Source organism: Erythrolamprus reginae, chromosome 1 (genome assembly GCF_031021105.1).
Source record: "Erythrolamprus reginae isolate rEryReg1 chromosome 1, rEryReg1.hap1, whole genome shotgun sequence".
Lineage (NCBI taxonomy): Eukaryota > Metazoa > Chordata > Lepidosauria > Squamata > Dipsadidae > Erythrolamprus > Erythrolamprus reginae.
The window spans coordinates 390327434-390343445 of NC_091950.1; the positions used below are offsets into that span (position 1 = coordinate 390327434).

The window sequence follows — 16012 nt, forward strand, 5'->3', positions numbered from 1 at the left end:
CCAGCCATGGATATGAATGATCTATTTTGGGGTTTTTAAATTGTTATTGTATTGTTTTAAAATGTGGTGCACCACCCACAGTCCAGAAAGAGTTGGGCAGCTTATAAATCAATTAAATTAAATTAAATTACCAGTATTAAGGTTTTGGGTGGGTGTGCTTTGGAATAGGAAAGGGATTTAACATGGACATTGTTCAGGGTCTTATCTTGCATAATTTTAAAATGGGTTTATGGTCCAGTGGGGAGAACTATGGGAAGATGAGCTTGGATTGGGATAGAAGAATTGCTTAGGCAATTCTAAAGGCAATTTAGAGAGGCCTAAAGGAGGAGAAGGAAGTCATTTACTAGCCCAGAATGTTATGTCTCCTCTTTCTCTGGGGTAGGGGCAGAGGGGCAGAGGGGGGGGGGCTTCCCTAAAAGATAGACGACAGAATCAAATACTGTACCAAGTTCTCCTTTACCTGAGTTGGCAACCAATTGCCAAGAAAGAGTCTAAATTGGTACAGAATGAAGTTTTAAGCAGTTAATGCATTTTTCAACTACTAGTAGCTTGTCAATTTTAATTTGGCTTTTCTATGTGTACAAAATATAGTTATGTGAGGGGCTGAGATAAAAGCTTCCTGTCTTGTTGAGAGGTGGAAGGAGCATCAGAAGACGATTCTTTAAAGTGCCTTTTGATTTCTGTTACATTTGCTATTATGGGCAGGACACCTAAATGAATAAGCAGAGGAGTGTGGCACTCAAATTAGGTCCAAAGTACAAAGATTTCTTTTAAATCTTTTATGAAGTTTGAAGAATAGAAAAACATTCTACTTTCCTACTAAATAGTAAAAAGCAACATTCAACAGGAGAGAATCCTGCATTCCCCTATTTTTTGTTAAGATTAGAAAAGCAGCAGATATCCATCCAGTAATAAGCTTGGAAGAAATAAAAACACACTGCTTGAAGTATAAATGTTAAATAGTATGGCTGTAGATTCTTTCAAAATTATTTGGAAGAAATGTTAGCTGAGAATTGCAATCTCAATCTACCTGGAAAATCTCAGGATGAGGAATGGATTTTTTTTAATTATTATTATTATTATTATTATTATTATTATTATTATTATTATTATTATTATTATTATTTATTACATTTGTATGCCGCCCCTCTCCGTAGACTCAGGGCGGCTCACAATACAATAAAAACAGTTCCTGACAAATCTAATAATTTACAATTTAAAATTTAAAATAGTTAAAAAAAAACCATTTTTAAGCAGACATAACTACAAACATACCATACATAAATTATATAGGCCCGGGGGAGATATCTCAGTTCCCCCATGCCTGACGACAAAGGTGGGTTTTAAGGAGTTTGCGAAAGGCAAGGAGGGTAGGGGCAGTTCTAATCTCTGGGGGGAGCTGGTTCCAGAGAGTCGGGGCCGCCACAGAGAAGGCTCTTCCCCTGGGGCCCGCCAACCGACATTGTTTAGTTGACGGGACCTGGAGAAGGCCCACTCTGTGGGACCTAATCGGTCGCTGGGATTCGTGCAGCAGAAGGCGGTCTCGGAGATATTCTGGTCCGATGCCATGAAGGGCTTTATAGGTTATATTAGTTGGATATTGAGGCAGATATGACCAAAAATGTAAGTTTAACCCACCCTTCCTGTCCTAAAGACCAGTATACATAATTCCTCTTTTCCATTAAAGGAATTTTCTTTGGAATAATTTGACTTAATTTTAGAAGTACAAATCAAAGCAAATATTAATCTGTTGGGGAGAATTTCAAAACAGCAATGCAGCATTTGTCAAAATGTACATGAAAAAGTTTGTAAGTTTGTCTATGACAAGAAAAAAAATGATGAGGATAATGATGATGAATTGGGCACATGATATAAATATTTCCCAGAAAATTAAAGAGAGGCATAGAAATAAACTTGCATAAATACAACCTGGATAAAAAAAAATCATGGCTTAAAGCAGCAAGCAATTTTAAACAGGTAAATCCTCAACTTACAATAATTTGTTTGGTGACCTTTTGAAGTTACAACAGCACTGAAAAAGTGACTTGCAATAGTTTTTCACACTTACGACTATTGCAGCATCCTCATGGTCATGTGATCAAAATTTAGACACTTGGCATTTGACCCATAGTTATGACTGCCTTTCGCAAACTCCTCAAAACCCACTTCTGTCATCAGGCATGGGGAAATTGATTCCCCTGGGCCGTTTCCGCTTTATGTATGGTCTGTATGAGATGTATAGTTGTTTTTTATATATATTAAGGGTTTTAAATTTGTTTTAATCATTGGATTTGTATTGTTTCTTGTTGTGAGCTGCCCCGAGTCTTCAGACAGGGGCGGCATACAAATCTAATAAATAAATAAATAAATGACGGGGGGGGGGACCAGATTCATTTAACAACCGTGTTACTAACTTAACAATTTCAGTGATTCACTTAAAAACTGTGTCAAAATAGGTTGTAAAGTGGCAAAACCTGCCTTATAAATGTCTCACTTAAGTGTTCTGCTGGCGTGTTTCAACCACCCGTAATTACAGGGTAATTAGTCCAGGAAGACACACACCACACGATAAAAGGAAACCCCAAAAGTGTTTATAAACAGAAAAACAGAAACAGCTCCCCTTTTTAAATGTCAAAGGGATTTTCTGGTACACACAAGGCACAGATTAAATGCAACCCAATTGCTCACCCAATAACTGGGAAATTGAGTCCAATTCTAAAGTCCAGAGTCCACACACAATCTTGAACAGCACAAAAACCACGATCTTGACGAAACAATGAATCAGATAAACTGCCATGAGGCTAAAACACCAGGCTGCACTTTTATCTGTAGCACTAATTACAGCAGCCCCACCCAACCACAGGTGGCCTCATTTTCTCTTGTAATAATTCTTCAGTTGTTGTCTCCTATGCATCACTATACGCATGCGTGGATGTATCATTAATTCTTGTTCAGAATCCAGGGATGATACAGATGATTGATCTCCTCCTGGGCTGTCTGCCAAACTTCCCTCTTCCCTGTCACTCACGCTTCCTTGGTCAGAGGAGGCTTCATCGGCAGATTCCATTAAGAGCAAAACAGGCCTGCGGCATGTGGATGTCTCCCCTACATCCACCTGCACATTCCTTGGGACAAGAGCTGGGCCACAGCTAACCACAACACTTAGCAACAGAAATTTTGGGCTCAACTGTGATCATAAATCAAGGACTGCCTGTATTGCCAGGGATGCTGGCAATTGTTGCTGAAATGTGAAGACCAATTTGAATCTATAAAATATATCTGTAGGTCTTGGCAATTTTTTCTACAAATTACACCATTTGACCGAATACTGGTAGGCTGTATCCTATATGTTGATCTCCCTGATCATCCTGGTCAGAGGTGGGTTTCAGCAGGTCCTGATCAGTTCTGGAGAACCAGTAGCGGAAAGTTTTGAGTAGTTCGGAGAACTGGTAAATGCCACCTCTGCCTGGTCCTGCCCCCATCTATTCTCTGCCTCCCGAGTCCCAGTTGATTAGAAGGAAATGGGGATTTTGCAGTAACCTTCCCGTGGAATGGGGATTGAATGGAGATTTTACAGTATACTTCCCCTGCCATGCCCACCAAGTCATGCCATGCCCATTAAGCCAGGCCCACAGAACTGGTAGTAAATTTTTTTGAATCCCACCACTGATTCCTGGTAGACTTGAATGATCTCAAAAAAGTACTGGATTATTCTAGATACACTCCCTGAGGATTCAGAAACTAACAAGTGGCTCCTATGGATTTGCTCACTTTCCATGTCATTTTAAATGGCTTTTATCTAAAGAGTTTCTGCCTGGTATTTCACCTTTCAGCTATAAAAAGTACAATTTGGCTTTTGGTGTTTTTTCCCTTCTTCATACATTTATCAAGGCTGACTTTTGTGAAAAGGTCACTCTACTGTGGGTTTGCTTTAGGGCACAGGTCAATGCTAGAGACCATGAGGTGTCCTAAGTAATTTCTTCAAAACGTTATGGCTTTAATAATAATAATAATAATAATAATAATAATAATAATAATAATAATAATAATAACAATAATTTATTGGATTTGTATGCCGCCCCTCTCCGTAGACTCGGGGCGGCTAACAGCAATGATAAAAACAGCATGTGACAATCCAATAATAAAACAACTAAAAACCCTTATTATAAAACCAAACATACACACAGGCATACCATGCATAACTTGCAATGGCCTAGGGGGAAGGAATATCTCAACTCCCCCATGCTTGGTGGTATAAATGAGTCTTGAGTAGTTTACGAAAGACAGGGAGGGTGGGGGCAATTCTAATCTCCGGGGGGGAGTTGGTTCCAGAGGGCCGGGGCCGCCCCAGAGAAGGCTCTTCCCCTGGGGCCCGCCAAACGACATTGTTTAGTCGCCGGGACCCGGAGAAGGCCAACTCTGTGGGACCTTATCATGCGGTAGCAGGCGGTTCCGGAGGAAGCTCCCACATCTAGAAATATGCCCTGCCTTCTCCATATGGTTAATTAATTTAGCAAAAATGATATGAAAGCCTGGAAATTCTACATGGACTTTTTGTTGAAAGAAGAAAAAAAGACTAAATTGATAATTCAGAGATTATAAAAGGGAATGAAGTGGATGGGGGGAAATTGACATCGTCCTTATTCAATTAAAAAAAAGAATAGAAAGCATAATTGTATACTTTTTTTTCTTTCCTTTCTTTTTACCTTACCTTCTATCTTTTTTTTTGCTTTGCATACCTGTGTGTGTGTGTGTGTGTGTGTGTGTGTGTGGCAGAGAGAGAGAGAGAGAGATAGAGATAGAGAGAGATTTTAATCAAGTCTGCAGCAAGAATGATTCCCAAGTGAGATAAAGGCAAGAGTCTATATCTTCTAAAGTACACCAATCTTTCTAAAGACTGCTTAGAGGCTTCTCTACAATATTATCTTATGCATTTCATGCTGCTTTAAAATATGCTCTTAAACTCTCTTTAAGCGCTTCCTCTCCTTTGCTTCTTTGTAATGAAAATGAGAAAAAATCAACAAAAAAAAACCCAGCACTTCTTTGGTATATCTGAAATAGTTTGAGGGTGAGTGAAAATGTGACCAAGAGAAAATGAGAGAAGTTGCTAAGGACCAGAAGCACCTTGCTTTTATTTGCCTTTTATTTTTGAAGTGTACCAGACATGCCCCTGTACCATATGAACTGCCATGAATAAGGATTAAACTTCTCATCCGTTTTTTTTTTCAGGCTTTCTCCTGGCTATCATATTCTTTGATAGATTTAAATTTATTCTGGACTTTCCCCCAAGAGTATTAACCCCTGGGTTGAATTTATGAATAGGTGAACAATACAATGCGCACATAAAGGGGACTCCCACTCCTTCCTTCTGCAACCCTCTTTTCAATTTGACTTTGAAGAGTTTGCCAGTGTCTCCAGCAGACGGTGGCGGTGTAAATTTATGATTGTATCAGCAAATTGATGTAACTTTCAGCTTAGTGAAGAACTAGGAGTGAATATCAATCTTATTTCTGTGCAAAGTACAGGAATTCCTCGGAATTAGGAGGATACAGGATATTGTTCCTAAATAGATTTGAACTATAGTACCTCTCCAATGGGGGGTTCAGAGTAAGTTTGCCATTGGTTCGTGTGCGCATTCGCCCTTGTGTGTGACACTTCTGCGCATGCACAGAAGCATAACAACAACAACAACAACAACAACAACAACAACAACAACAATAATAATAATAATAATAATTTATTGGATTTGTATGCCGCCCCTCTCCGTAGACTCGGGGCGGCTAACAACAATAATAAAAACAACATGTACAATCCAATAATAAAAAACAGCTAAAACCCCTATTATAAAATCAAACATACACACAAACATACCATGCATAACTTGTATTGGCCTAGGGGGAAGGGCTATCTCAACTCCCCCATGTCTGGTGGTATAAATGAGTCTTGAGTAGTTTACGAAAGACAGGGAGGGTGGGGGCAGTTCTAATCTCCGGGGGGAGTTGGTTCCAGAGGGCCAGGGCCACCACAGAGAAGGATCTTCCCCTGGGGCCCGCCAAACGACATTGTTTAGTCGACGGGACCCGGAGAAGGCCAACTCTGTGGAACCTTATCAGTCGCTGGGATTCATGCGGTAGCAGGCGGTTCCGGAGGTAATCTGGTCCAATGCCATGTAAGGCTTTAAAGGTCATGACCAACACTTTGAATTGTGACCAGAAGCATCCTGGGCAGGTGGGTGGAGCTTCTCACCACCGCCACTACCAGTTCTAAGAACTGGTCTGGACCGGGAGCAATTCACCACTGTACCTCTCTCTTTAGAAAATAAGCATGCACATCAGGAGTATGTCACATGTAGCCAAATAAGATATTACTAGACAGAAATTCCCATAATCTTTCCCTACTGGTTATGCTATCTAGAAATAAAGCTAGTATAGCTGCCTGTCCCCAATTTACATAATTTGAAGAGCAATATTTGGGGATGGTGTTTATTAGTAGCTGGAAATATACATTATTTCCTGATCACAGCTGGAATATCAGTTGAGACCATCCTATCGTGCAGATTTAAAGGACATTCACCATTCAGATACAATGGATGTTGTGATGTGGTCAAAATTTCCACAGAGACAATTGTATGGAAAGTAAATTAAAGAAACTTTTGATTCTAATTATCTGATCTAGATTTCATAACGTAAGTCATTTTCTTCTGGAAGGACAAGCACATGAAGAAACAATAACAAACCTCATCAAACCATAGATATCCTGTGCAAACATACGTTGCTGGGTTTTTTTAAATAGCAAAATGCTCCCTCTGCCACAGACAAAGACTTCTGATCTAGAAAGTTTTTTCTCTTTAACAATTTTCAGATACTGGGCTATTCAACACTTTCTCTCCCATTCATCTGCTAACAAAGGAGGGTACATACTTACAAAGTTGCTAGTAGTTTATTACCTGAAATGACAGCTATCTTCCATGAGCCATGCTCTTCCTTGGCAATTCTCTCTGCTTCTTCCATGAGCAGCATCCCAAATCCCTAGAAAAAGAAAGAGCACAGAAGCAGGGAAATGTAAGTTTTCAAAATACAGTGATACCTCGTCTTACAAACCCCTCGTCATACTAACTTTTCGAGATACAAACCTGGGGTTTAAGATTTTTTGCCTCTTCTTCCAAACTATTTTCACCTTGCAAACCCAAGCCGCCACCACTGGGATGCCCCGCCTCCGAACTTCTGTTGCCAGCGAAGTGCCCGTTTTTGCGCTGCTGGGATTCCCCTGAGGCTCCCCTCCATGGGAAACACCACCTCCGGACTTCCGTGTTTTTGCAATGCTGTAGGGGAATCCCAGCAGCACAAAAACGGGTGCTTCGCTGGCAACAGAAGTCCGGAGATGGGGTTTCCCAGTGAGGGGAGCCTCAGCGAAATCGCAGCATCACAAAAACATGGAAGTCTGGAGGTGGAGTTTTGAGGACTTCCATCTTTTTGTGATGCTGCGGGGATACGCCCAGGACCGGAGCCGAAGAGATCAGCCTGTGCCGATCCAGAGACGTTGCTTCCCCTACACTTAAAGGGGAAGTGAGAAGAGCAGCTAAAAATAGGCTTGATTCGAGGTAATGGTTACTGAGATCGTGGTATAGTGGTTGAATGGGAAAGTGGATCGTGTTTTGACAACAGTAGAGGATTTTGGAAGAAGAGCTCTTGCTGTAATAGATAAGGACAACCAGTGACAATCTATTTGGAAGTTTTGGAAGATTTTTCACGGCAGCCATTGTTGGTTGCTGAAAGTGGTGGAGGGGTTATATTGGAGATCGGAGTTTGGATCGTAGATCGGAGCTGGGGATTGGAGCTCAGCAAGATTACATATCTTTCCCCCATAACAAATTGGATTATTAACATCGAAAATAGATTGTGCATCAAGAGTAAGGTGGATTCCTGAATGTATATGGTGGTTCGTGGAAGTGGATTGAAAGAAGAAGAGGGGAAAAAAAACGGAGCGGCCTAGAGGTGACTTTGCAAATCGGAAGCCTGTGCTGAGATATTGCTAAATCAGCACACACAATAACTGGGATTTATTTGGTGCAGAACTGTGAAAACCTTATAAGAATATCCATAACATTGTGAGAACTTTTATATAACTTTGTGGGCTTTGGTTCTTAAGTAGAAAATGGTTCTTGAGAAGAGGGGAAAAAAATCTTGAACAACCAGTTCTTATCTAGAAAAGTTCTTAAGTAAAGGCATTCTTAGGTAGAGGCACCACTGTATTCTAGTATTTGAGAGACTGCCACAAAGAGGAGGAGGTCAATTTAGTTTCCAAAGCACCAGAGGGCAGGACAAGAAACAATGGATAGGAACTAATCAAGGAGAGAAGCAACCTGGAATTAAGGAGAAACTTTCTAACACGAGGACAGTTAACCAGTGGAATAGCTTGCCACCAGAAGTTGTTGGTGCTCCAATGCTGGAGGTTTTTAAGAAGAGATTGGGACAACCATTTGTCTGAAATGGCCTAGGGTTTCCTAGCTGAGCAGGAAAGAGTAGTAGAGGACTAGAAAGAGTAGTAGATCCTTGGAACAAACTTCCAGCAGACATGGTTGGTAAATCCACAGTAACTGAATTTAAACATGCCTGGGATAAACATATATCCATCCGAAGATAAAAATACAGGAAATAGTATAAGGGCAGACTAGATGGATCATGAGGTCTTTTTCTGCCGCCAGTCTTCTATGTTTCCAGAAGGTTTCCAAGCTCCATTCTGATTGAAAATTTATTCTTCAGCTCTATTTCTTGGACACTAACACAATATTTAATTTAGTTCCATATTTTAACGTATTTATTTTATTTCCATATACACTTAGATCCCTAAACTGTTCCATCATTATTCTCTTATTTCATCTTCCTTCCACATCATTTGATTTCTATTATTTTTAATTCCTTTCACTATGCTGGAGGCTCATTGTTTAGCTTCCTTCACCTAAATTATTATTTCCATTAAAACCACTCTGCCTTTTCTCTGCTTCTTAATCTTGTTTCTTGTTCTTTCATTATATTCCTTGAAACTATATTTTATCCTCTATTGACATGCAATATCTTTCATTCTCGTTTTTTGCACTAATATTCCTTTACGGTAATTGCATTTCCAGAACCTTTTTTTTAATTTCTGCACACCAGCAAAGATCTTTGTTCATATTTCTCCAGATACCTGTGTAAAATAATTCCATTTACAGTACTCTATTCCAAGGAGCTACCACTCCCTCTTTCTACATGTTATCAGGAAATTAAAAAATATATAGTCTAATATTTTTTATATGATTAATATTTTCTTTTTCTACATTCATTCTACTTTCACTCGTGTTTTTCAGATCTTTCTTTTCCTTCCATATCCATTTTCCGATAGATACTTCTAACTTTACCAAAGAAAGCTCTGTCCAGGCAGAATATCTCTTTACCAGTGTAGCTTTCACAGATGTTTTGTCTTTCATTATAAACAACCATGTCAATAATCTTTTCTATTTATTTATTTTCCATTTGCAGTATGTATGCCATTTATGTGTAAATGACATATTTGAAATAACATCTTTCTCTAAGCAATCACCAAACCATCACCATTTGCATCCATTCTTGTATCTCAAGATGGCTCAATTTATTCTTAGATTGTTCCCACCATCCAGTTACTTCACCTATTCTAACAGAATAATGCTTATTTTAGGATTGCATTCGTTTATAGTGTTGTCTAGTCCGCCCCCCAAACTCATCCTTGGTTCTCCCATTATCCTATTATTCACAAAACATGTTTTCATCAAACTATGAAGTCCTACTTTGATACCCAACCACAAAGTCACGGATCAAAACAATTCATATGTTTTAGTTTCCCCATTCATTTCTTTATGCATATATTTTACTTTGCAAGATTGGACCACTTTCTATCTTTTCCCTTTCTCTTAGTTCCACAAACACATAACATATCCACAGTGAACCTTCAATTTATGATCTTTGGTTCAGCTGATTTTGAATGTAACAGGCAAAATCTAAAAACAACAGACAAAATTTATTGTTTGCAATCAATCTGAACAATGCCCATACATTATCTAAGTTTTATTCACATAGTGTACAGTTTATAGACTCTATGTACATTTTACTCACGCATAAAATCCCACTAATGGACATTAGGCTTTAACAGATTTCCAATTAGTCTGTGAAATCAAGCAGTTAGTCTATTTTTCTTTTTTCATTTCATTCATTGTCACACGCCGTATTTTTCGCAGTGTAAGACACACTTGACAATAAGTCGGACCTAAGTTTATAGTTTAAAAAGTTTTTATTTACAAATATACAATAAATACATTGGTTACAATTAACAATATAGACATGTCAAATTACAAGAAAAAAGGAAATGCGAGTAATGGGTAATTAGAGATTAAAGCAATAATCCTGTCGAATTATAGTTTAAACGGTAGACAGAGACAAATAGACAAAAACCGTCGACAGACATACAAACATACAGAAGAAAGAAAGGAAAGAAGAAGGAAGAGTAGAAGGAAAGAAAGGGCAGGCGTGTATACAGTAGATCTGTGTTAAAATTGTGAACTAGATATACTTTCAGTAGCTCATTTTCTTATATCTAATATTTAAAATTTTAGATAAATAAGAGAAAGTGTTGAATAAATCAAGATAAAGAGGTTTTAAGAAAGCCAGTCTAATTTTAGTATATATATCGATGTCTCATACATCTATTTAAAAAAAAGAAAGATTGGATACCAGATTTGTATATGTTTGAATATATACAGTTCTTAACATTTATTAGGCAAGTTGTTCTTTTTTTTCTAACCAACAGTAGAAGGGATCCCAGCAGTTGTTGAATGAGGACTCAGTATTATTTCTAATTACCATAGTTAATTTAGTCATTTCTGCACAGTATTTGATTTTTCCTATTATTAAGTCATCTTGGGGTATGTCTTCGTTTTTCCAGCATTGCGCAAATGCTAGTCTGGCTGCTGTAGTTATATGAATAATTAGATGGACTTGATTTTAAGACGGACCTAGGTTTAGAAGAGGAAAACAAGAAAAAAAAAATCAGGCACAGACTGAGAGGCCCACGGATAGGTGTCCTCTCATGTGCCGGCTCTGCCTATTGACTCCTGCACTGTGGAAAAGAGACAGAAGAGGTGGGCAATGACAAAGACAGAAGAGGCCGGGTTCAGCACTGTAAAAGTAACACTGCCGCCGCCTGGCTGCTAGTCACCAAAAGACCTGCACCCTTTCCACCCATATTTGGTGGGGGGAGTGTGTCGTATGGAGCGAAGGTACTTCACTACAGTGGTACCTCTACCTAAGAACGCCTCTACTTACAAACTTTTCTAGATAAGAACCGGGTGTTCAAGATTTTTTTTGCCTCTTCTCAAGAAATATTTTCTACTTATAAACCTGAGCCTCCAAAACTGTAAACGGAAAAGGTAGGGAGAAGCCTCCGTGGGGCCTCTCTAGGAATCTCCTGGGAGGAAACAGGGCCGGAAAAGGCAGGGAGAAGCCTCCGTGGGGCCTCTCTAGGAATCTCCTGGGAGGAAACAGGGCCGGAAAAGGCTCTGAGAAGCCTCCGTGGGGCCTCTCTAGGAATCTCCTGGGAGGAAACAGGGCTGAAAAAGGCAGGGAGAAGCCTCCATGGAGCCTCTCTAGAAATCCCCTGGGAGGAAACAGGGCCTCCATCCTCCCTGTGGTTTTCCCAATCGCACACATTATTTGCTTTTACATTGATTCCTATGGGAAAAATTGCTTCTTCTTACAAACTTTTCTACTTAAGAACCTGGTCATGGAACAAATCAAGTTCATTAGAGGTACCACTGATTAGGTCCCACAGAGTGGGTCTTCTCCGGGTCCTGTCAACTAAACAATGTCGCTTGGCGAGACCCAGAGGAAGAGCCTTCTCTGTGGCGGCCCTGGCCCTCTGGAACCAACTCTCCCCAGAGATTAGAATTGCCCCCACCCTCCTTGCCTTTCGAAAGCTACTTAAAACCCACCTCTGCCTCCAGGCATGGGGGAACTGAGATACACTTCCCCCTAGGCCTTTACAATTTTATGCATGGTATGTCTGCATGTATGATTGGTTTTTATATAATGGGTTTTTAACTGTTTTTAGTATTGGATTTTGTTATATACTGTTTTATTGCTGTTGTTAGCCCCCCCGAGTCTGCGGAGAGGGACGGCATACAAATCCAATAAATAAATAAAATAAATAAACTGAGACACCTCCCCCAGTCTTTTATATTGGTATGCATGTGTTGTATGGTTTTAATTGTTGGGATTTTATATATACTTTTTAAATATTAGATTTGTATTACTATTATATTGTTTTTGTTATTGTTGTGAGCCGCCCCGAGTCTTCGGAGAGGGGCAGCATACAAATCTAATACATTATTATTATTATTATTATTATCATCATCATCATCATCAGAAGGAGCAGAAGAAAACAGTTCCCCCAAGGTAAGAACTTTTACCTTTGTCTACTGAAGGTGCACAAGAAGTCCTCTGGGGATATTTAAATGTATATTCTATATCTAACTAAAATTTTCATTATATTGAAGTAGTTACTTCGGTGAGTAATGAAACATCTCAATTTAATAAACCTTGGTCCAGTTCCCATGATTTAACTTTTAAGTCTTCTGGTGATATTGTAACTTGAAGGAGCAAAGGGCTGAGTTTTTGTGGCCTTTGGACAGTTGTTTCAGGTGTTTTCTTTTAAGTAATAACAGGACACTTCTGAGAATCAAACCAATTCCATCTTTGAATATTTTACCACTTAATTTTGACAGTATGAATCTTCTGTGTGTTTGCTTTGTGGGCTGTTATCTGCCCACCCCTGAAGAAGAGATTCACAGCAATTTATATTGGATATTTCTCAAACTGCCATATCCAGCTAGTGAATTAGTAGGGGAGAATCCTGATCAGCAAGTCCAGACTGGTACACTAGAATAACCCACTACAAGAGAGATTTAGAGAACAAAAAGACAGAACCTCACTTGTCCCATCTATCTCTCAACTAAAACCCATTCAAACATAGGAGATCCAACTCAGCTTGGAGCTAAAGCCTTTCCACTCATAGATCTTAATGATCGGCCTGCACTTTTTTTACAGGCAATTGCTCAATCCCAAAAGATAACACACTAGCAATACAGACAATCTCAGAAGGATACAAATGGTGTAAGAAAAACAATTTTCATCGAATGGCATCCTCTGTGTACACTGATATTATTGTTATAGGATAATGTCAATCTACACAACTGGGGCTTCATTTGTTTCATTCATAACATTATCTACGATTCACCTGTCAGTCATACAATTCACTTTGTATAGGTCTAGGACAGTGATGGCGAACCTTTTTTTGTAGGGGTGCCAAAAGAGCGCACGGGTGTGCGATTGCACATGCGTTTGAGCCCACATCCATAATTATTATTATTTATTAGATTTGTATGCCGCCCTCTCCGGAGACTCGGAGCGGCTTACAACATAATAATGCAATGCCCTCCCCATGCTCATCCCCCACACGCTGCCCACACATGAATGCACGCAGGCCTCACCGAAGTCTCCAAAATTACAGTAGGCCTGTTGGGCCAATTTTTGCCTACCTCAAGCTTCAGGAGGCTTTCCTAAAGTCTGGAGAGGGTGAAAATGGCCCAATGGGCCTACCGGAAGCCCATTTCTGAACTTCCAGTAGGCTGATTGGGTCTGGTTTTTTTGCCATCCACAGACTCTGGAGGCTTTCCTGAAGCCTGGGGAGGGTGAAAATGGCCCAATGGGCCTACCGGAAGCCCATTTCTGAACTTTCAGTAGGCTGATTGGGTCTGTTTTTTTGCCATCCACAGACTCTGAAGGCTTTCCTGAAGCCTGGGAAGGATGAAAATGGCCCAATGGGCCTACCAGAAGCCCATTTCTGAACTTTCAGTAGGCCCATTGAGTCTGGTTTTTTGCCACCCACAGGCTCTGGAGGCTTTCTTGAAGCCTGGGGAGGGTGAAAATGGCCCAACGGGCCTACCGGAAGCCCCTTTCTTAACTTCCAGTAGGCCCTTTGGGTCTTGTTTTTTGCCATCCACAGGCTCTGGAGGCTTTCCTGAAGCCTGGGGAGGATGAAAATGCTCCCCCCCCCTCCAGAAGGCAGAAAATCAGCTGGCCCGCACGTACATGCGTGCTGCAGCTAACATTATTATTATTATTATTATTATTATTATTATTATTATTATTATTATTATTATTATTATTAATTAGATTCGTATGCCGCCCCTCTCCGAAGACATAGGGCAATGCCTCAACAACGCCACAGATATGGCTCTGCGTGCTACCATCACGGGTGTAGGACAACAAGCCAAGCTCCACTCAAAACAATTAATGCACACAAAACTGGCATTTCTCAATTAGTAACATTAGCACAATCACCATTTCATTTTCCTTCAGTGTGTTTGTGTTATTCCTTGCTATCTAGCCAACCACAAATAGCTTCAGCTCAAGAAAGATCTGAAATGGTCCAAGGAAATGAATTGTGTGATTTTATCTTCAAGTTTAAGATGGGCAGTCCAATTTAAAAATAAAAGGAATTGCATCTAAAAAGCATTATAGAAGAACATTTACTTGTAAATGTACCTATTATGAATAGGGCCAATTATATTCTGTAACTGATTTTATCAAATAAGGAAGCATTTTAAAAGGCAATATAGTTACAATCATAACATCATGTTTATGAATGTATAATGTGGCTCTACCTCCCAAAATAAAACTATTTTTTACCAAGCTCCCTCAGGCCTTTTCACTATGACAACCATGTCCATTAAATGAGAAACCGCGACAGGGGACCATCTATGGTTATGAAAGGCTCTATTTCTGGGTAAAACTCCATAGTTTGCTTTAAGATGAAAAGAAGGAGGGACAGGTGACATTAGTTGCATTTGGGTCCATCTTTCTTTCTAGAACTCAAGATGTACAGGTAACCCTCAACTTACAACCATCTGTTTAAAGCTCCTTCAAAGTTACAATAGCTCTGAAAAAAAATGACTTAAAACCAGTCCTCTTACTTACAACCTTCAGCATAGCATCCTCATGTTCATATGATCAAAACTCGGGTGCTTGACAACTGGCATGTATTTATGATGGTTGCAGCATCCTAGGATCATATACAGTGACCCCTCATTTATCACGGGGGTTACGTTCCAGGACCACCCGCAATAAACGAAAATCCGCGAAGTAATAATAATAATTTATTAGACTTGTATACCGCCCCTCTCTGAAGTAGGATTTTCTCTCTCTCTGTCCCCCACACACACTGTCTATCACCCACCCCTCTTTACCTCTCGTCTCTCTGCCTCCATCTCTCTCTCTCAGGGAACCCTCGCGAGGGGCTCCTGGAGGCTCCACTCTGCACCCAGCAGCAAAGCGTCGCTTTGGCAGGGACAAGGCAGGTGTGCCGCTAAGTTAACCCCAGCCCCTTCTCTGCTGCCGCCAGGACCGGCTAACTCAGCTGCAAGCCTTTAAAGCAGCCTACCCTCCATTCGTTATTGCCCGGGTTAAGGGAGAAGGTCCGACTCGGGCAAAACCGCCACCACCCGCGCTCACTTCCGGGTCTTTCAACAACCCACGGCGCACTGAAGCCGTGAAAGGTGAACCGTGAAGTGGCAAGGGATCACTGTAATGCCCAATATTTATTTATTGATTGATTGATTGATTGATTGATTGGATTTGTATGCCGGCCCTCTCCGGACACTCGGGGCGGCTAACAGGAATAATAAGACAGCGTACAATAATAATCCAATAATAAAAACAATTAAAAACCCATTAATATAAAAACCAAACATACAGACAGACATACCATGCATAAAATTGTAAAGGCCTAGGGGGAAAGAGTATCTCAATTCCCCCATGCCTGGCGGCAGAGGTGGGTTTTAAGTAGCTTACGAAAGGCAAGGAGGGTGGGGGCAATTCTAATCTCTGGGGGGAGTTGGTTCCAGAGGGCCGGGGCCGCCACAGAGAAGGCTCTTCCCCTAGGTCCT

The 16012-nt window shown here is 40.3% G+C and overlaps 1 protein-coding gene across 1 annotated transcript in view; it reads right to left on the minus strand.

The window, feature by feature from the left end:
• ELP3 (elongator acetyltransferase complex subunit 3) overlaps positions 1-16012 on the minus strand; it is a 150462-nt gene that overhangs the window by 23577 nt on the left and 110873 nt on the right. Inside the window, exon 14 of the mRNA XM_070734881.1 lies at positions 6947-7028. Coding sequence (XP_070590982.1) covers positions 6947-7028 — 82 coding nt within the window. The remainder of the gene's footprint in view (positions 1-6946; positions 7029-16012) is intronic.